The sequence below is a fragment of the Sparus aurata genome, chromosome 13, assembly GCF_900880675.1.
Source record: "Sparus aurata chromosome 13, fSpaAur1.1, whole genome shotgun sequence".
NCBI classification, from domain to species: Eukaryota; Metazoa; Chordata; class Actinopteri; order Spariformes; family Sparidae; genus Sparus; species Sparus aurata.
In genome coordinates, this window is record NC_044199.1 from 751297 (window position 1) to 774186 (window position 22890).

General features: G+C 43.7%; 1 protein-coding gene across 1 annotated transcript in view; it reads left to right on the plus strand.

The window, feature by feature from the left end:
- Nucleotides 1-22890, plus strand: part of stk32a (serine/threonine kinase 32A) — a 77013-nt gene that overhangs the window by 25221 nt on the left and 28902 nt on the right. Inside the window, exon 6 of the mRNA XM_030439049.1 lies at nt 5980-6153. Within this exon, the coding sequence (XP_030294909.1) occupies nt 5980-6153 (174 nt within the window). The remainder of the gene's footprint in view (nt 1-5979; nt 6154-22890) is intronic.

The following is a 22890-nucleotide window of genomic DNA, read 5'->3' on the forward strand; positions in this document are numbered from 1 at the left end:
TTGCTTATGAGACGGAAAAACTTCCCCCGAATGACGACGGCTGAGCCCTTCCAGTTTTTAGCACCTTGGCTTTCTGATGGACAGACTTGTGGGACAGAAAACATGGAAACCTCAGCCAAGCGTGAGAGCTGGTTTTCTGATCCATTAAACTGGATTCATGCAGGACTGCTGTATCGATCCACTTGGTGGACCTGCCGTCCAACTATGAGCCAAACGCAGCCATTCAATAAGTAGTTATGTGCTGTTAAAGTAAGAATAACTTTTGATATCTGTTTTGGCTTTTGTGTGGATGAATATTCCAATATATCGAATATAATAAACTATGGTTACTGCTAGCCAGTTTACCCTGATTATAGACATGTGTAGGCCATGCATAATATATATATATATGTACATATATATATATATATATATATATATATATATATGTACATATATATATATATATATATATATATATATATATGTACATATATATATATATATATATATATATATATATGTACATATATATATATATATATATATGTACATATATATATATATATATATATATATATATATATATATATATATATATATATATATATATATATATAAAATAAAGGAAGCCCAATATTTTCAACGTGGACAGTTTTTAATGACCCCCTCAATATTACATCGTCATTTAATTTATTTCTGACTTCGAGGTGTCTGCAGCTACTTAATGCTGCTCGTTCTAGGTACAGGTGGACAGTTTCATCGGAACTACTACCAGCCCTAACCCTATACATACACACTATATTGCCAAAAGTATTCGCTCACCTGTCTTGACTCACATATGAACTTAAGTGACATCCCATTCTTAATCCATAGGGTTTAATGTGACGTCGGTCCCTTTGCAACTCCTTCCTTCAACTCTTCTGAAGGCTTTCCACAACGTTTAGGAGTGTTTATGGGAATTTTTGACCATTCTACCAGAAGCACATTTGTGAGGTCACACACTGGCTCTCAGTCTCCGCTCTAATTCATCCCAAAGGTGTTCTCTCGGGCTGAGGTCAGGACTCTGTGCAGGCCAGTCAAGTTCGTCCACATCAAACTCTCTCCTCATGTCTTTATGGAGCTGCTTTGTGCACTGCTGCACAGTCATGTTGAACAGGAAGGAGCCATCCCCAAACTGTTCCACAGAGTTGGGAGCTGGAATTGTCCAACATCTCTTGGTATGCTGAAGCATTCAGAGTTCCTTTCACTGGAACTAAGGAGCCAAGCCCAGCTCCTGAAAACAACCCCACACCAGAATCCCCCTCCACCAAACTTTACACTTGGTACAACGCAGTCAGACAAGAACTGTTCTCCTGGCAACCGCCAAACCCAGACTCATCCATCAGATTGCCAGATGGAGAAGCGCGATTCGTCACTCCAGAGAACGTCTCCACTGCTCTGGAGTCCAGTGGCGGCGTGTTTTACAACGGCATCATTTTACGTGGCCGACCACTTTGTGTCTGAGTTGCTGTCGTTCCCAAACACTTCCACTTTGTTATAATACCACTGACAGTTAAATGTGGAATATTTAGGAGCGAGGAAATGTCACGACTGGACTGGACTCCGTTCTTTATTTGAGCTTTTATTTCCCTGATTCTTTGTTGCTTCATCTGTTTTCATCAAATCTTCATTAACTCTCTATATATATATGTTTGCAGCTGCATATCTATAAATATATAGATATATCTATATATCTATATATTTATATCTATATATCTCTATATCTATTTATAGATATAGATATATGAAGATTTGATGAAAACAGATGAAGCAACAAAGAATCAGGGAAATAAAAGCTCAAATAAAGAACGGAACAGGTGAGCAGGTAATAAACAAAGTGCTGTTTTCCTGGAAGAAGCCAGTGTTTGTTTGTCTGCCAAGAAAAAGAAAAAGAGCAATTAAAGTCCAGCCTGTGTCTCTAAATGCTTCTGACAGCAGCCGCTTGGATTCTTTACCACCTCTGCTGCGTAGAGGTATTTACACTCTGCTGTGTGTGTGTGTGTGTGTGTGTGTGTGTGTGTGTGTGTGTGTGTGTGTGTGTGTGTGTGTGCGTGACAGCAGCAGGGAGTAAAGGGAGACACTGAAGCAGAAAGAGACAAAGAGAGGTAATCAGAGGATTAATAGAGAGTAAAATGGAGTCTATGCAGGAAACTACTGTCTATAGTTCTTACAGTTTGAAGCTTTGGCCATCAGGTTTGGAGTCATGAAGGTGTCAGTCAGGTTTCCATAATTTCCTATCTAATGGCCCCGGAAGCATTTCACAGTCAAAGTCAAAGAGTGGGAGCACTTTGGATAATTATGGAGCAAAGTTTGGTCCGTCTATGAACTCAGCCAGAGGACTGTTGGTCCCAAAAATCATAAATCTTGAATCAAAGTGAAAAAGTGCTTTGATGTTTAAGAGAATGAGACGTTAATATGAGACCTGTTTGATCTGTGCTTCCTCTCTGCATGCCAGATTCAGCTGTCATATCATTTTCTAACAAACTTTCTCACTGGCCTTCATATCCATACACACACACACACACACACACACACACACACACACATACACACACATACACACACACACACACACACACACACACACACACACACACACACACACACACAGATCCAGTCCGCCGCCTCACTTGTCTCTCTGTTACATTTAATGGCAGCAGCTGGAACTCTCAGAATATGTTGCTCTCAAGGAATTTGGTCTCAGTTCCAAATTGTTCCTCACAAAATTCTGTGATATTTGAATTTGAAAATGCAGGAGTGATAAGAAGTTTAAAGCTTAGAGAAGGTGTCTGTCAGTTTGGCCAGATAAAGAAAATGTTGCTGTACGAGTTTTATTATCTGGGAGGGTGAAACTTTGAAACCAAAAACCTCACACACACTGAAACCTTTTCATTTTCATCATGTCACGTTGACTGACTGCTGATCTGGTCGATGTTAACCCGGGATAGAACGTGGCAGTGACAGGTTCATCCAGTCACCTGCTAAACATTTGTCCCTGCACTTTTCCACAGGTGAGGCTGATTGTTGCATGGCAGCTGGTACCGTCCAGTCACCTGTGCTGTATGGTACAGGTGAAGTGGGGAGGGCGTGTGTGTGTGTGTGTGTGTGTGTGTGTGTGTGTACTATTAACAGTGTAGACTTACATTGTCCCCATAGGGAGAGCCTGTCCCCACAACGAGACTGTAAATAAATCATAAGATAGATCACCAGAGGCTGGTTTTGGTCCGGGTTAGTGGTGATCAAACCGATGGAAACGTGACCGTGTGTGTGCGTGTGTGAAGTGTACTTTCATGCACCCTTTGTGACATTGGCGAGCGTGTGTGCATCTTCAGGACGGGCATCTAACAGATAGTCTTTCCACGCTCTGAGGCCATTGGCAATCAGATGTTAAGTGGCCTCAGCATTATCTAAACCTTAGCAGACAGTTTTGAGTCAGCTCAATCAATCCTCATCCATCCAGTGCAGAAAAGCACCACCTCCAGTGTCTTAGGAAGGGAGCTCACCAGCATGGCAAAAAACTGCCCTCAGTCACTGAGGACTGAGTTTGAGCCAAGATAAGGGTCCTTACACAGAAGTGTCTGCCAGTGGACAGTGGAGAAAGTGAAATTGTAGCCTATATACTTCAGCTCAGGAACATGATGAAGGACCTGAGAGGGCAGCAGTGTCGTCCTCCATGTTGTGGAAGATCTGTACAGATCTGTCAGAGGTTGTTTTGCACACAGAGCAATGCTTTAAGCAAGACAGGAACTGTTGGCTCCTGTCATTGTTTTATATTGTATTTTTTCATTAATTAGTATCTTCTGGGAGAGAAAGTAAATAGCTTATCATTTAAAGGAGGAACAAAGTGTGTCTTCCATGGGAGGCTCAGCGTGTAAAATCACTGATGATGTGCTCAACAGTTTAACAGCGATGCATGCTGATACAGGCTTGCTGTGCATGACAGTACTTGATGGATGGATTAAAAGATGAATGATCACAAGCAGCATTACAACCCAGAATGACCCTCATTCACTAGAACTCAGGTGTTTCCCAGCAGCAACTATATACAGTGAAAACACAGTCAAATAATGGATTGTGTTTCATTAACAACTAAAGAAAGTGAGATTTTGTGCCATCGTATACATCTCAGCAGACAGCTATGTCTGCCAAATCTGTGGAATACACACTGAGGTAAGGAATATACAATAGCTGTAATGGTTTGCTTTAATGAAATGGCGACATGCTCAGCACTGTGATGGACATCCTGTTGATCCCCAAGAGAAAATAAAAGCAGGGCAGGGAGCCGCCTGAGAGACAGTGTTGCTGAATTCATACAGATATAGAGCGATTATTAATGATTTCATACCGCCAATGTTGATGGGATAGAAGGCTGACAAATGCTCAATAACATCAGGATAATCTGTTGATCCCTAATGTAATCACAACAGAGATTATGTTTTCTCTGTGTTGACTCTGCTCAGCTGCTTTTTGCTGTAGAATCGACCAGAACAATCAGAACTGTGAGGACGATTATATCCAGAACGTACTTTATGTATGCAGATAATCTTCTGACAGTTATTTAGCAAAAAGACTGTTTGGTAGGAAATATGGAATATGTTTTTATTTTCCTGTCCTTCATTATCAGCATTGATTAAATCATTACAGTGTTTAATGTTATTGTTTCTGAGATGGAGTAATTTATTTAGTTTATCTTTTAATTAATTGCAGTTGTGGCATTTTCATGTTCCATGAGTTGATTTGAATGAAGGTAAACGTGCTCACCTTACAGTTTACATCATTTACATAATGTAGTTCAAAATTCAATTGTAAAGTATTTTTGCGTGCATGCAGTTGTTGCCCTGCTGCATCTAAACAAAATATGTTGCCACAATTGTTAAAAATTAGTCTGGCGCCCTGCACTTCACACATTGTGTTATTTATTGATAAGAATGCAGATTAATTAGAATGTCAGGAAAATGACTGGGGATAACCGCGGGAGCCAAAACCTTAACTTCTAGCTCTTAACTGTGAAATAATGTCTCTACAGGCGTAAAAACTCAAATGAAAATATCAATTGTAAGTATTGAAAAAGGAGAGAGGGAAGAAAAACATGACACAAAAGAAAGAGAAGAAAGAGAAGACAAAGATACGTCAAGATTCAGATTTTTGTCTGCATCCCGTGAAAAACTGTGTTCCCTGTTGTGTTATGAGCTGAATCGCCTGACTATCATAGCAACTTGTGTACAAGGCAATACAGGATTTTCCAAGCTTGTAAGCCTTGAAGACAGGATAATGAGCGTTGCCTCAGGCATGACTCAGCCAGTATGTCGGTGCTCTTCCTACAATCTGAACGAGTGTGACAAGTGCTTTTTTATCTATAGAGTAGGAGCAGCATCTCTCCTGAGAGACCCTGCCAGGCCACTGAGGTCTTGTTGTTCTGAGCTCAGGAGGTTGAAACACTGATGGGTAGTCTTGTTCTTGTCAGACCTTTTGCAGCGAGGTCTCTCACACTGTCTTCTCAAGGTTGATTGGCCTGAGAAGCACGAGGCTGTCGTGAGTTTTTATCATTGATGGGTAAACGTGTGAGCAGGTTAAAAAACCACCTCCTGCTCTCTGAGACAATATAAGCTCCTCACATCCATTTATGGTAAATATGTGACTCTTCATCATGGCTGTCTTATCACTTTCTGTTTATAACCCTCCTCTTGTCACATCTCCTTTCTCTCCTCACCCCGTTCCTCCCTCAACCTTCCTCTCCTGCAACTCTTCCTCCCGTTCTCTGCTGATCGTCTTTCCTCACTTCTCTGTCACCACGTCTGATTTCTTTGCCCTCTCCATTCTGATTGCTGTCTCTCTTCCTTCAAATCCCCTGATATGCATCCCTCCTTTTCCATCTCATCCTCTCCTCTATCTACATCCCATGTGGTTGCCACTATCTCGCATCCATCACCGTTCACTCCTGACCTCCTTCTCCTGCAGGTATTCCTTCCAGGACGAGGAGGACATGTTCATGGTGGTGGACTTGCTCTTGGGAGGAGACCTGCGCTATCACCTCCAGCAGAACGTCCACTTCTCGGAGAACACTGTCAAGCTCTATGTCTGTGAATTGGCCCTGGCCCTGGGATATCTACGCAGCAAGCGCATCATACACAGGTGAGATGTTTTCTCTTGTAGCCCTTGTTCATACACGTGTTGGCTTGGTTTGACTTGGCACATCAGTCCAGTGCTGCAGGGATGTGCATCTCTACTGCAACAAGGCTGCTGACTGAAGGTTAGTCTTCAACTGTCTGAAGATGATGATGTTTAAAGTAGCGCCCTCTTCAGTGCTGTTTACTATCTAGCTGTGCAGCGTGTGTTAGTAGCCAGCTACAAACCATTCTGGATTTTCAGGCTGATGTTACGAGTTTGTGTGGCATCTACTGCTTAGCGCTTGAAAAGCAGAGATGGTCCCAAGATGACGAAGTCAATCTAATGTCATCTCAACCGACCCGGATGCAGTCGGTGGGCTTGAGCAGACTCGGGGGTGTTCTGGCACAACTCTGCCTGCTTGACCTGTTGACTGCAGAGCTGCTTCTCGGCTGGGTTAGGGTTAGACCAGGTCACCTCTGGAGGAACAAACGCCCAGAGTCACATTATGTTCTGTGCTGATCTGGAGCAATTTACTGATGGGAGGAGTGCTCAGATCTAACTTTCTTGAATTAATAAGTAGATTCATCTTCACTCCCATTTATCAACCTGACTGCAGCAGCAAAGTGCAGAGGTGAGCTCCACTGTCAGATGTTTTGGACTGTGATGTTGACTGCTGAGCTCGAGGGGAGATGTATTTTACTTTATGAACGTAAAGGTTACAGAGACGAGAGGAGACAAAGAAGAGGGAAACCTGTAGACTGTTGAGTGCTGACTTCAGTCAAAGGCTGACCTGAAATCAGCCCCTGTGTGCGTGCTGTGCAGCTAATGCGCTAATGCTAAGGAACTCGCATTGGTGGTGGTGAACACATCGTGAAACAACCACCAGTGCTGATGCAAATCTATCTGATCAGGCATAAACGTTCACAGACGATAGTGTGTTGTAGTGTGATCGACACTGTGTTTGGTCTGGGTTAGGGTTTCTTGTTGTCTGAGTCATCTTAAGGCAGACATGTTACATATTTCATCTCTGATCTCCTTCCTCTGAACCCTTTCTTTCTAGTTTAGTATTGTAATGTGTTTGACAAGCTTTAACTATGCAGAGGGGTTTGCTGGCATCTCTCTCTGCATGAATAACCTGAGATAAACAGTGTTGGACTGGTTGGCCCATTATTTCTCTTGCTGATACAGTGAGTGGCCCCCTTCTGTCTCTCTCCCTTGTTTTTCACCACTGCGTTTGAACAGTAAGTACCCCGGTGTGCTTTTCTCCTTGGCTGTCCACTCCCATATTATCTTCTAATATGACTGCTCCACCGCTGTGCAGAAAGGTCAAGCTGTCTTGACATGAGGGTCGCACCTGACACAACAGTTTACCCTGAGATGCAGACTACGGTCATCACAAAGTGCACCAGTTCTGTCTATGCTGCTGTGTCGATTTAATTTATAAAACGCAGGTAAAGTGCTTTTTAGGCAGAAATGGCTGCAGCTACTGCGTGCCACAGACTCAACTTGGCCCAGAAAGACATGGCTACTGCCCAGTATTATTATTTTACTTTGTTAAAGTGACTCAAACTGCTTGGGATATCCTGTTTCTGCCAACGATGCTGCCAAAATGCATTCAAAACACTGAGTAAGGGAAAAATGTAAAACTGTCCTTTATCTGGCGCACTAAGCTATTATTACTGGACACACACAACAAATCTACCTCATACATGCAGATACGATAAGATACACAGCCAGCGCCGACCTGTCTCATAACAGACATTTTGTAATTGGCTCTGTCAAATACCTTTTGGAGGAAACACAAGGCTGTTAGAATGTGTGGTTGTGAACGAACGGGTCCAAAACTTGTGTCTCTGATGTGGTTAACAGAAATTCTCAAATACTGGATTTATTTTCCTCAGTGGCAGAGAAATGGTATTTATTTCAAACACACTCATGTTGGAGGATTTCCCGTCAATGGGTGTTTACCTGTTTGTTTGTTTGATTCATTAAGAATTCATTCTATTCCAAGAACAGGTGTTTCAAACATTTTTTAATTTGAATGATTATTAGTAATCAAGGAGACCAATAACAGATATTTTTATATTAAGCAGAAATGTTATGTATCAAGTTGTCATTCACTTTGAGATGTTCAGATGTTCCCTGGTCTTCCCTTCACCTTTATCATCAGTATTACATCGGGTCAGAAAAAAAAAGTGGGGCAGAATAAAGTTTCTCTTTCTGGGCACATTGTTTGTTGGAGGATAAAAGAGACAGAAACACTTAATAAAGTTCTGAATGCTGCAGTCCACTTGAGCACAATCATGTATCCAAGCAGTGCAGTAAGTGCATACATTTACAATGTGGACAACCTGAGTAGTGATTTGTTACAAACTCTGAGGCACTGTGGGGACCATAGTCCTCCCACTGCTTAGACCCGCTGCTTGGACCCGCTGCTTAGACCCACTGCTTAGACCCGCTGCTTAGACCCGCTGCTTGGACCCACTGCTTAGACCCGCTGCTTAGACCCCCTGCTTAGACCCGCTGCTTGGACCCGCTGCTTAGACCCGCTGCTTAGACCCCCTGCTTAGACCCGCTGCTTAGACCCGCTGCTTGGACCCCCTGCTTAGACCCGCTGCTTAGACCCCCTGCTTAGACCCGCTGCTTAGACCCGCTGCTTGGACCCCCTGCTTAGACCCGCTGCTTAGACCCGCTGCTTAGACCCGCTGCTTAGACCCGCTGCTTAGACCCGCTGCTTAGACCCCCTGCTTAGACCCCCTGCTTAGACCCGCTGCTTAGACCCACTGCTTAGACCCGCTGCTTAGACCCCCTGCTTAGACCCACTGCTTAGACCCGCTGCTTGGACCCGCTGCTTGGACCCGCTGCTTAGACCCGCTGCTTGGACCCGCTGCTTGGACCCCCTGCTTAGACCCCCTGCTTAGACCCGCTGCTTGGACCCCCTGCTTAGACCCGCTGCTTGGACCCGCTGCTTGGACCCGCTGCTTAGACCCACTGCTCCACTGTGGTGAACGAGGTAAACATGGAAAAAGAGGCTTTGCAGATCCTGACTAATAGGAAACATCACTGCAACAGAGAACGCTCATTTATCATCACCCCAGATAACAAATTAGGCCATTTAACCTAAAGCAGACTGCTTGGTCTCGTCCAAGCTCCTAAACCTCCACAGGAAAGATAGAGAGAGAGAAAGAGAGCGGGAAAGAAACGGGACGGATTATTAATTTGCTTATTCATTCAGTCCATTGAGGGATATGAATATTTAAATTGTGTTTTCTATTTCAGTGCTGAGAGGACAGACTTGCCACTTGATGTGCAGGTGTTGGGGGCGTTTGTTTAGACGGAATCAACATCTTTTCAATCTGCATTCATTAGCTTCAAATAGGAAGAGGAGCTGAAAGTAACTCTCAGCTCATCTCTATGGAAATTGAATCCATAATTTCCTCCCACAGACGTGGACGTGATGATGACTTTGGTGCAGCGGGTGACTGAACTTGAAGCCGTCGGAATGTGTGTGCGTGCATGCACCTGCGTATATGTGTGTAAATGCAGGATGTACACATTCTCCTTCCGTTGGTCCCTGATGATAATGAGAGGAGTAATAACGATAATTACATTAATTGCATGCAATATGATGAGTAATTATTTGACAAGTGCGATCACGACTACGACAGAGGATGCTTGAAAGTAGTTTGCTTTGATATTAAGGCTAGATGTACATATTAGTTCAGCTGGGATTTTGTTATTCAAGAAGTTTGATTGGGATAAAGATCTCCTCAGAGGAAATGACACATGCCATAGATCCTGTAATCGGTATTTATTCTGGTCTCTGTGAATTGTTCTGAGGCTCAATAAAAACAGGTCATATTTTACTGGACTTTCTATCATTTGTCTGGCATGTTGAACTCAATCAGGACACACTGATCGGCACCAGCCTGTGTTGAACAAGTTCCCATTAAGACAAATCAGTCACACAAAGCATCATCACACACAGAACACACGAATCCAAACAATTACAGTAAGTAAGTAAAGATATCAGGAAGTGAAAATGTAATACCTCCCAGAGACAGTTCCTCAGTTCACTTTGTGTTGCACTTCATTCTGTTAGGAACAGAAACAAGTCAGTGGGATTTATAATCAAATAAGATGTTGGATGTGAGCTTCAATGGACAGTCAACACTGATGCCAAGTTTTTGAGTATTCATAATTGATTACATTTCCATTGAGGAGTAAGAACGTTAAAAGATTGTGCTCTTGTGAAGTGGACGCATTTATAGAGTTTACTGAATTAATAATCAAAGAATGGCAGTGTTAATACGGATCCATGTGAGATGCCTTCATCAACTGGAAGTCCACTGGATTTAAATCCTCTGGCAGCGGCTGCAGTCTATGAATCCATCCTCAGTTCTAGGCTCAAACTACGTGATTTGTATTGAACAGAAAGCTTAATTCAGGAATTGGAATACAAGTTATTTAATAGCTTTGAAATGATAGTAAAAAAGTGTGGCTATAAGGTTGGGTGTGGTTAGAGTCAGGGTAAAGAGCTGTGGTGGACTTCTGTCTCCATCTGTAACTATAGTGGGATCATAATAACGTGACAGCAGCAGACTTCTCTGTGTTTAGCATAGCTAATTATTTTCAATAATGAGTTCTTACACAGGACGGCAAATGTGAACGTTCTCAAGGGAATGAGGATAAACAATAATGAGGTTAACAACAGCAGTTCAGGTAGTCTGCCATGTGACAGAGCCTGGACGGAAAATCAACAAGAGCGTCATCCTGGTGACTCACACGAGCCTCTGAGCGACCATGATGCAAGCTCCAAGTTCATCAGGTCCTCTGCTGTTCAGAGATAATGGACTTCAACTAAAACTAAAAGAAGAGGGAACTCCTATTTTTATTCCCGAAATACTTACGTTTAAATAAAAATAGATCAGTTTGCTCCTGCTCGTCGTATGTTAATGCTGGAGTCAAAGATTATTTAAAAGTTGAATGATAATTTAGGTTTCTTACAGTTTTGGTCTTAATTTACATTTTAATTTTATTTATGTATAGTCTTTGTCTAGTCTTGTCTAAATGATCCTTTTGTGGTGGGACAGCATGTGTTTGTGATTGGAGTGTGTATTTGCATTTAAAGACAACAACAGCATATATCATATTTCATATGTCATATGTCATATGTCATTCAGGGTTGGTTGTCCTGTGTTTTTATCCCTGAGCTCTCTGAGGAGTTTCAATTATTAACAACAGAATGAGTCTCAATTAGGTGACATCTTCAGAGACTTGATGAGTCTCTCCAAACAAGTGGAAAGATAAATGGCGGGTGTTTGACAGCGGAAGAACTCCGAGTCCTGCGTACATTCAGCTCACCTCAGAGTCTTTGACAGCAACAACAACATCTCAGGACGAATCCTCAGGTGCATCATGTTGCGTCCTGGACTCCTCTTAATGGAAACACCTGCATGATGTCAGCCAGCAGACGCTCGTGACGAGGCAATGCGGTTTCATTTAGGAAACACACTGCCCGGTTCAGACACTCATTGTTTGGTTCCTGGAAAGAGATCCTTCAGTCTACAGTCAAAGTGAACACAGTGATGTAGCAGTACACTGGTTTAAAGCATTCATGTGTTGCATGAAGTTCAAACAGACTTTAGAATAGATTCAGAACAATGTGAGGAATAAAACCAAGTATTGAAGCAGGTGGTGTTCCACTGGATTCTCTATTGTCTTATAGAGGGTGGTCTAAGAAGTTCATTTTGTATCAGCTGTTGAAAGTATAACAGCAGTCATATTAATGATGAACTTGATAGGCGGCCATGTGACTTTGAATCTTTGAAGTATTGGTTAAAAAGACAAGAACCAGAACCAGAACCAGAACCATACGTTCTGTCTGACCATTTACATTATAAGAATGTTAGAGTCCATGTTGACTCCATCCCACACACACACACACACACACACACACACACACACCTACACCTACACACACACACACACACACACACCTACACACTCACCTACACCTACACACACACACACACACACACACACACACACACACACACACAGTGATCAAGTCTTCATGATGGCATCAGATGATTGGACACATTGACTCAGATGGATGGTCCAGTCTACATTACTCATTTTGTTTGAAATCCCATTCAGATCAGATTTCTACAGCTCGTCTCAGTCCGGACGCTCTGATCATTGACTGATCATTCCGGGTTTCAAAAGTGATTTTGTGTCACTTGTAACACAACAAACAACGACTACTGACACACCTGATCCACACCTGAAAAAAGTCCCCTGACTGCTGTTTGTGAAGTTAGTTAGAAACTAAGCGGTCCAGCTGAAGCTGAGTAAACGTGCTCGGGACTGACTTCCACAAACAGGCTGATGAAGTCTGACAGTGATGAGTGACAGACTGACACATTGTCTTTGCAAATTGTCTGGTCTATTTATTCAAATTCCTATTTTTTATCAAATGAACCAGTTGAAGCAAACTGATCTCAGCTGTTGCAGCAGCCGGTCGATTCCAGCTCTGATCTCTTCTCCCTCACACAACACACACACAGTGTATAATGCCTTTCCCTCATAATCTCTCTCGTTATCGCTCCTTGTTTTCTCCACATACAGTACTTTTATTTCTTTCCCAAGCCCTTCTTCTCCCTCATCCTGATTTGTTAGTCTCGGCTGTGCAGGATCTGTCTTTCTCTCCGCGAGAGTGGCACAAAGCATAGCTCGGCTTCAAATAATTTATTATCTCGTTCATCCCCTTCTCCAACAGGGGCCATTTGCCAAGCCGCCAACAGGGCCTTAATTCACCTATCTGGTTAATTGAAGGTGAAGGAATGAGAAGAAACAGTCTCAGAGGATCTTCTCATGGACAGTTCTTTAAATGAAGAGATAATATACAGTATGGCAGATTGTGTGGAGGCAAGCAAAGTTATTACTCTTACTCTCTTTCAGCTGCTGGAAAAGGCGAGCGTTTGTCATGTCTTCAAGTGAAGTATTCTTTATTCATGGAGTGTGTTAATGTTTAATTCTCCAGCAGAAGAAAGAGAAGAAGAAGAAGAACCAGGAAGGAGGGGGGCAGGGAGAAATTATAGCCTCATATTTCATAAATACAGATTAAGGTGCCAGCTGGTGCCAGCTCTCCCATTTCCACCACAGAATGGTGAACTGAGCATTATCACGGTGAAATCTCCCAGAGATAGAGCCGGCTGGCAGCAGCGGTGCAGCTGATGGGAGGAGGTTTGGGGCTCTGAACATGTAAAATGTTTACCAGCTAGTCTGCTCCAAAAACATCACTAATTGCCTGTTTGTGCATTTAACTCACGTGGCGTCCTGCAGGAGAGAGAAAGAGCTACAGACGGAGATGAGGAGTCAAAGAGCCAGAGAGGGTGGAGAGCTCACATTCTCTGCAACACCCCCTGAATGTTTCTGACTCAGTCAATTATTCATCACTGGTAATTGTGATGTGAGTTTTGGCCTTGGCTTTTTAGTGCCGACTGGCTGCTCTCAGTGTCTGCTCTGCACTCCACGTCCCCCAAAAATCAGCTCCGAGTGAGACGGGGGACTTGTCAAGGCCGACTTTCGTCAAGCAGGCGCACTCGGTATGTGTTAATGAATAAGGAATGAACATCTCAGTTGTTTCTGTCATACACACACACTCAGTGTTTACCCATGTGCGTAAACTCGTTGGCACACACACACCTGTGTGGTTCTCACACCTGTCAGAGCGGCTTTTCTTTAACAGAAAGAAGAAAGTCTGAGTGAGAGACGCAGCAGTTTGCCGGGGTGGAGCTGTTAGCCTCTGTGCTTCTAGTTGGGCTTTCAGTTCACGTTCAAAGGCAGCGGCTGTGTGCCTTGCTCTCCGGTGGCCGGTGGGCGTGGGTACTCAGAACTGAGGGATTCTGACACTGCGTGCGTCTGCGTGTGTGTGTGTTCCTGTGTTCATGTGCGTCTATGTGTGTGACGCTTGTGTGGAGTGTGTGTTGAGCTGAGCTGTGGGCTTTCTGGGGCTTCCAGAGCTCCTCCACACTCCTTTGTGACTGAGAGGGAGAGGCACAATCTCAAACAGCCCTCTGCTTTTATCCCTGAGTGGAGCAGAGAGCGGCTGAAGCAGCCGAGCTGTGAAAGAGCCGCTGATTAAACTGCCTGCTGCATCAAAAGCAGAATAACAGCAACACTGATTTCACTGAAGCTGCCACGTTTACTTTTTTAAAATTTAATCAAAGTGCAATCGACTACATTAAAGATTTTTATACGGCTGAGAACAATCCATCCATTTTGTCCAAAGCCACAAAAACACTAGCCCTTTTTAGATAGAAAAGGCTGGCACATCTGCTCCAAGGTAAGGGCGGCAATGTGCCGGCCTGTCTTTCTAAAACCGAGGCGTAATATTCCTCCTTCTCCAAAAGCCGCCTCTGAGGTAGGCGTAAACATGTGACGTGACGTGAAGCTCGAAGTTGAGCTGTGAACGGTGACATAGAATTTGTCTTCAAAATAAGAGCTTTACATTTCACCCCATTGGAGTTTAGAACTGGGTTCTTAGCGGGGGGCTTTTAATTTGAAAATAGTGACCATCCTTAACTTTCCGACACAACAACAAGCTAACACAACCAAACAGCTACAGAGATCCAGGAGACGCTGCATCTCCTGGATCTCAGCGGCTGTCCAGTTGTTCATCTTAATGTCCGCAGTTGAATTGATGGACTGACTGCTGTGATCAGCTGTTTCCTGGTTTTAAAACTCCCCGGCTGTGGGTCGCACAACAGTGCAGGTCATCGACACCTCCGCCCACCTCACGCAGAGGCCGGCACATTGCTGCCTCGTTTTTAGATAGCAGGCGAGGCGGAAATAAGTGTTCCCTCCGAGGCGGGAAATCGGCGGACCAAAACAGACCCCCAATCTGCCGCCCTCTGTCTAAAACCGCGGACTGAGCCGCCAAAAGGACGGGCAGATTGGCAGCTTGGTGCTCTGTCTAAAAACGGCTGGTATTGTACTTCTGACACAGTCTGAAATGCGTCGGTAGCATCAAAACTACTCAGCATAAATAATATCTAACATTTGCATTTAAATGTCTCAAAACGACTAGACCTCTGATTTATATTTAATTGAGTTGTGTTTATACTTATATTATTCCAAATGTTTCCAGGAATGTTCAAACTGGAGAAATCAATGATTGTATTTAAAAAAGTGCATTTCATTCAGTTAATGTCAGAGAGAGGAAGGGAGAGGTTGGCAGAAGTACAGAAAAGAGTTCAGACAAAAAATTCTGACTAAGGCCGTCCAGGATCTGAGCGTGCTGACAACAGAATACTCAGTCACCGTGTGTGTGTGTGGACATGTGTGTGTGTGTGTGTGTGTGTGGACAGGTGTGTGTGTGTGTGTGTGTGTGGACAGGTGTGTGTGTGTGTGTGTGTGTGTGTGTGTGTGTGTGTGTGTGTGTGTGTGTGTGTGTGTGTGTGCGTGTGTGTGTGTGCGTGTGAGTGTGTGTGTGTGTGTGTGTGTGTGTGTGTGTGTGTGTGTGTGTGTGTGTGTGTGTGTGTGTGTGTGTGTGCGTGTGTGGACATGTGCGTGTGAGTGTGTGTGTATGTGGACATGTGTGTGTGTGTGTGTGTGTGTGTGTGTGTGTGGACATGTGTGTGTGTGTGTATGTGTGTGTGTGTGTGTGTGTGTGTGTGTGAGTGTGTGTATCCTCCATTCTCAGGTGTGTAATCCCGCTCCAGTATCAGTGCAGTATCGTATGACCAGGTACAGGCTCAGTTACCCCTCTGCCTCTGATAGCAGGCTGTAATGAGGCCATTAGATCCTGGTAATAGCTTGTAGGGTCAGTCAACCGAGAGGAAAGCCGAGGGGATCAGCTTGCCGGGCTCTCCTGGCCCTCCCTCTCACTCTGATCTCCAAATATTCACCTCCATTCTTTCTGTCGCTCACTTCTTTCCTTGTCTTTTCCCCTGGTTTACTCAGTTTGGTGTTTGTGCTCCCTGCTTCTCTTAACTAACCCGTCTCAACATTTATCCACTTCACTTTCTCACTTTATTTGTACAGACTAGAACTAAACATTGGGTTTTCTCTCGTGTTGCCACGACACTCCTCTTCTTTGTATCCCTTGTACTCAATAATTGTACAGTTGCTGACGTACTCGGTCACTCCACCTCCACCACTCAGGTACAGATATCTGTTACCTCCAGCCCCTCACTCGCTTTATTTTACATCCTTCTGCTTTAGACCTCCTTCCTACTCTTCTACTCAAGTGACTCATACACAGCTGTCCATTCATTTGCCAAACACTTTAGATTATCATAAAGTTTTCTTCACGTTTTCCTGCCAGGTGTAAGAAACAGAGAATCAGAGAATCAAACAGGAACATGTGGAGCTAAAAGAGCCGTTGTTTCATGTTCTACTGCAGCGGCCAAGAACGAGTGATGACTACAGATTTCTACCTGATCGTAAGGTGACCATCAGGTGACACCAGGTGACCATCAGGTGACACCAGGTGACCACCAGGTGACATCAGGTGACCATCAGGTGACCACCAGGTGACACCAGGTGACCACCAGGTGACACCAGATGAGCACCAGGTGACACCAGGTGACACCAGGTGCCCACCAGGTGACCATCAGGTGACCATCAGGTGACACCAGGTGACACCTGATGGTCACCTGGTGACCACCAGGTGACCATCAGGTGAGCACCAGGTGACACCAGGTGACACCAGGTGACCACCAGGTGACACCAGGTGCCCCTACCCTCACACATTTTACTTTAAATTTTTCTGCTTTCATCTGATAGAGGATCCATTTCAACTCATGCACCTTTTTTGCTGCGTCATCTCTGAAAGCATCCTGTACAAAGAGGTAAACGCTTGCAGATGGTTGAGGTGTCACCTGTGTACCAGCAGCACAGGTGTGACTGGGCCTGAAACAGAACCATCTGGTCCTGGGCACTAAAAGAAGCTGCATAGTGATTATAAACACGAAGAAATTGAAACACACAGGTGACAACTCAAAGTGCCCTCTCAGGTCTGCTCTTCTACTGTAGGACAGATGAGTTCATTGAAAAACTGAATTTCTATCAGAGACGTTAAATTCAACACATCCAGCCGTAGCTTCAGTGATCAGAGTAAACCCTCTCGCTGAGTCAGAGAAAAGAAAACATCCTGAATGTTAGCGCTGCTGCTTCCACAGACAGGATCATTACTGAGCCGCATGACCTACTTTTCATTGTGACTTTATTACTGACACGACGACGTGAATGGGTAATTGCTGGGTGCCTCTGTTATGTCAGCCCTTGCAAAAGGAAAATAGAATTTAATTCATGGATCATTAAACTCAGTGCAACTGAGAAACTGAGAGTATCGATTGTGACTGTAAGAAAAGACTTCACAAGTTGCTGGTTTATAAAATATTGACGGTTTTAGTGCAAAACCGCTATTTATACAGGGCTGAGCACATGAAGCATGTCTGAGACTATTCTTTCATTTGTTCTGTTCATTAGGCGTTCATTTTTCAATATAGCCCAATATCACAAATTACAATTTATTTGCTGCGCTCACCTGAGGCCCCGTTGTAACATAAGATGAATGACAGCGGCTGAGTCTGATCGTCCTGTAAGATGACTGAAGCTTCCACCTCTGCACATGAAGGCAATTTAATATACAAGTAATATGAAGACAATATGACACGCATTGCTGAATTATTGATATGGTATGGACGTCTTTAGTTTTGCAGAAATGTTAACTGCCAACATTTTATTCTTATTTTTCACTTTTTTTTTGTTTCGTTTGTTGTTCAGATTTTTGACTTTGTGTGCATGGATCAGCTGATGCACATGGATCAGATTACATTTGTATGTAGATTTTTGTTTCACTTTTCAGATTTGCTAAAGCATGTTGGGTTTAGTGCTGGTGGAGAAATATGATATTAGTGATGATTTTGTGTCTAATTTCAATTTCGGGAAGACATTTTTCCAAAAAGACAGTCACCCCTCCATTAGAAAACACACATTCACCAACTATCCTTTACAAAGTAGTCTTTAAAAGTCAATATGTAGTTTGAATAAGTTGTGGTGTGGCCAGATGGTGGAGGTGTTATTCTGCTGGAACAGATAAAACAAGTATTAAGTTGCTCTTTAAAGTCCAATCTGAGAGGAACAGGTCAGTCACGGCGGTCATCATCACCTCTCCCTCCACACAGCACCTCCTAATGAGCCTCGCTGCTTTGCTGTAGCTCTTGAGCCAGTTGTCTCAGCTCCTCTTGTCCTGTGGCTTCACAGTGGCACGGTGGCCTTTTAGCTAGAAAATAGGCTTCGTTGTTCTCACTCACTGCTTTTTTATAGCAGCGACACCGGGCCCTTCCTCCCCCCCCCCCGGTGTCAGCCTTTGAGGCAAATGTCAGCTAATTAAGGGTTACATGATCGACCTTTCTCACCCCCACCTGGGTCCGCGTCATTCGACCCACAGAAGCACCCAGAAGCCGAGCTCTGTGCTACAGGTTGTCTGTGCAGAACACAGGTGGGTGTGGCCTTTGATATGCTGAATACTGATGGCTTCCTGCAGGGCAGCAGACGTAATTAGAGGAGGCATTTTCTGTTCAACACTGAGGATGCACAGTGAGCTGGCTGTCAGCGGAGACTGGCACAAAGACACACATGTGTTACAGTACAACAGCACCATGCTATTAGGATATAATACGAAACAAAGGCCCCAATCAGGGTCCAGGACGAACAGTGTCCCATCATCCTGGGGTCGACAGAAAAATGTGTCTGGGACCAACAGAGATTTTCACTGGAGTGTGACCAGGATGAGCCGGTTCTGTGAATCAGTGTCCTTTGTTTAACTATCTCTTAGCAGACCAAGCAGGGTTAAGGCAGGAACACAACTGTTGGACGTCTGAAGCGTTTGGGGAGGCTCGTTTGAGGTCGGGAACTAATATGTTTGGTGTGTTCAGCTGCGTCGGAAGCTTTCGGAGCGGCGCGGACGTTGTCGGCTCCGACTGAACATGCATAGTCTGAGGAGGAGGGCTGTCGGACGTCTGAGCCAATGGATTCTCTGATTGGTTGTGAGCCAGCTGTATGACCGTTCTGATTGGCGGTGTGCTAGCGAATCAGCTCGTGTGTGGGAGGGGCGGAATACTGCGTGCGCTGAGTTTTACTATGCACTCCGTTCCGTCATTTCTTGTTTTCATGTTTTGAAGTACTGGCATGAGACCAGCTGTTAATTAATCTGTGTTCGTTTGGTAATGCCTCGCTGCATGTTTAGTATGCAGCTGTTTTCGTCTGAAATAGTTAAGTTTCGTTTGATAGAAAGTAAAGAGAGTTGCGTGCATATACCTCTAGTCCAGCATCTTTAACACTAGAGCCAGCCGCTTATTGCATCTCGCGCAAGCGCAGAATGTACACACTACTGTGGAGCAGGCAGCACGACGAAGCGGTGTGTTCAATGCAACTTTTCTGCCGAACGGGTCAGACGAGAGGCAACAGAGTGGTCTGATAAGGCAGTTGGACGTCTGGGCGGTGTGTGGGGGTTACCATAGTTATCTCTCTTCAGCACTGTGTCAGCACTATTCATCATGACATTTAAGATACAAAAAGATGCAGTAAAATCATGATCGATGGGGGTCGCATTGTATTTTTTTCCCTAACAATGCTACATTGGGTTAGCAGCTGGTGGCCAGCACAGTCGTGCTGTATGTTTGGCCAAGGGAGCTAACAGCTAATGAAGCTAAACAGACAGCAGGACTGAGTCTCTCTACAGAGTACCACGTCAAAACGTGATGACAGAAGTTTACAGCAAATAAATGCACTTAAGTACTTCAGGTAAGTTTGGAGGTAAAAGTACTTTGAGAAGTTATACTTTTAGCTAACGAGGATCTGTAGATGATAATAACGTAAAGATGCAACATTTGATTTTGGGATACGTCAGGATGGTTTAAACTGTGTTTTGGAAAGGTTCCAGGATGGTGATGGAAAGAGTTAGTCTCAAACCCTGGTCCAAATCCTGGTCCAAACCCTGGTCCAAACCCTGGTCCAAACCCTGGTTCAAACCCTGGTCCAAACCCTGGTCCTGGTCCGAATAAAGTGCTGCAGGAATTACGTATTTTTTTTAGATAAAAGTTTGCAAAAAACCTTTGGGATGCTTTAATTGGATTTTGGATTCTTGCTGAACAAACACAAGTTTATATTACTTGTGTTTGGTCAAGTATCATAAACTTTCATATCACTACTTTATGATCATTTCACAGATTAACTTTTATGATTTTTAAAGCATAAAGAAATCTCCAAACGAACACTATAGCATATTTTAAAGAACACACTTTACTATGAATTAGGGATGGGCATTTCAAGCAAAACTACTATTCAATAATCACAGGGAACTAATCGATTATTTTTCGAATAATCACGCAGGGTCCGCCACATATAAACGTAAAAAAGTTAAGCATAAAAAATCTGTCAATGAAGATGATCAAAAACTACCCAGCACAACTTTGACTGGAAACCCATTCAAAAACCTGCTGCCTGTGATTCCTGCTGCTGCTGCTGCTACCACTGCCCAGTTTGTTCCTTCCAATTCTGCATAATGTGACAGTTTGTTCCAACAAACGACTCTCCAACAACAAAGACTCACGGAACACACAAACCCTCTTTTCTCTACTGGACAAGTGTTTTACGTGACAGGAGTCACCTACACAAATCCTCTGCTAGCCTGATTACAGGTAACATCATAAACACACACTTGAGAATGCTTAGTCACAGCATCACACACACACACACACACACACACATACACACACACACACACACACACACACACACACACAAACAATAGCTACTTCTCAGATTTCTTCATACTGTGATGTCGATTTTAATTTCAGGGTGTGGTAATTCTCAAAATGAATGCTGCATTTGATCATCAAGCACAAGCGGAACATTGGAGAAGGCTACTGAATATTGAATATCGTCTCTCCAGTTCAAAGCATTTTGAGAGCTGATGGGATGACGAGAGACGAGAGAACAGAGAGAGCTGAGAACACACTGTACTCTTTTAGTCTGCAGCTACACACATGCAGCGAGACGGTGACTGTTCGCACGAAAGAGGAAAACACACGTGTGTCTACAGGAGGTGTGTGTGTGTGTGTGTGTGTGTGTGTGTGTGTGTGTGTAGGTGTGTGTGTGTTGCCAGGTTAGAGTGTTGGCAGTGAATGTATCCACAAACCACTGATACGTTTCAATTTGTTCGTGTCATTGTCATTTCTCCAAAACGCGTGGTGTTGTGTTCACATCACATGTTTGTGACGTGACTTTCACGTCTGGAGGTGGAGTCACAGACAGGAAGGCTGCAGAGCCACTGACCGCAGTTCAAGACTGTGTTTAAACATTAACTAAATAAACATCATCGACTTCAATATTTTATACAGTCAGTCAAAGAGTTTGACAATGCGTAGTTAGGAAAGAAAGAAAAAAGCTGACAGTTTCAAGGACAGATGCACGTCAGTGAACATGAGAACAAAGCAGAATAATGTTGCTTTGAATTAAAACGAATGTCCAGGAGAGACGTCGCTGGGCACTGAACTGTTCTTTGAAGAGGCTGATTGTCACCGGAGACCTTGGTGCTGTTACTGGGGCCTTTGTGTCGCTGTGTAACAAGTCGAATCTGGTGTTTAAATGAATTCTCCTCTCTATTAACCCACTTAAATTCTATAACACAGTGTGTAATCGGGAAAACACAAAGACATGAGGAGCTGATGTAAACTGGTAAAGGATTCCCCTCATTTATGTCATTTCTATTTAAGTATAACATTGCATTCACTGTATAGTGGAAGATATAAGCATGACTTTTGTGGTACAACCTTTTTTTTCCCTCATGAACTCTCTGAACAGAAGTTTAGAACCTCTGAAGTCTTTGCACCAGATCCAAACTATCTCAGTGTCTTTTAGTTCTGATTCCACTTCCAGAGCATTCTGGAGGAACTGTGCTGCTCCTGGATGACATTTAGATGTATGTGGTGTCAAAGAAAAAGAACTAAATCTGTGCAGAAAAACAGAGGGAGGGAGGAAAACAGAAAGCACAAAAGGATTGTGAGAAACAAGCAGAAGCTGTGACTCCACGAGTTAAAGCCTCAGTCTCCACCTGTTGGTCTTCTCAGGTGTCTCAGCTACTCCCACAGCTTCACCTGCTGTCCCTCCTCCGCCCTCAGAAGTATTAGATATTCATTTGTTTTCATCACACGTCTGGTGTGCAGCAGGGCAAAACAGTGCCACTGTAAAAAGTTTTGTTTGTGAGTATTACAAATCCATTTTCGTCATTTGCTGAAGTGAAATGATTCAACAGACCGGTGAGTCAGCTTACTGTGCATCCACCTCGAGGAACTGATGATCTGTGCAGGAAGTCTTCAACACAAACACTAACTGTGTAATTAATATGAGCAATGTTACCTCGCTGGCAGCGCAGACAAAGAGCAGAGTGCCACCTACAGAAACTCAGACGTCATCAGCGTACCTCCCACACTCTTTTTATACAGGTGAACTGTGGGAAATACCCCAAACACAGAAACCATGTGAACATATAACTAAAGATGTTAAGAAAATAAAGAATTCTGAAGGTTATTAGTTTAAAGCTGGTGTTTCGAGGGCTGTCACTGCTGTAAACACAACTGGATCATTTCTGTTTTCTTCAGAGTCACAAGTAACAACAAGTAACAACAAGTAACAACAAGTAACAACAAGTAACAACAAGTAATAACAAGTAACAACAAGTAACAA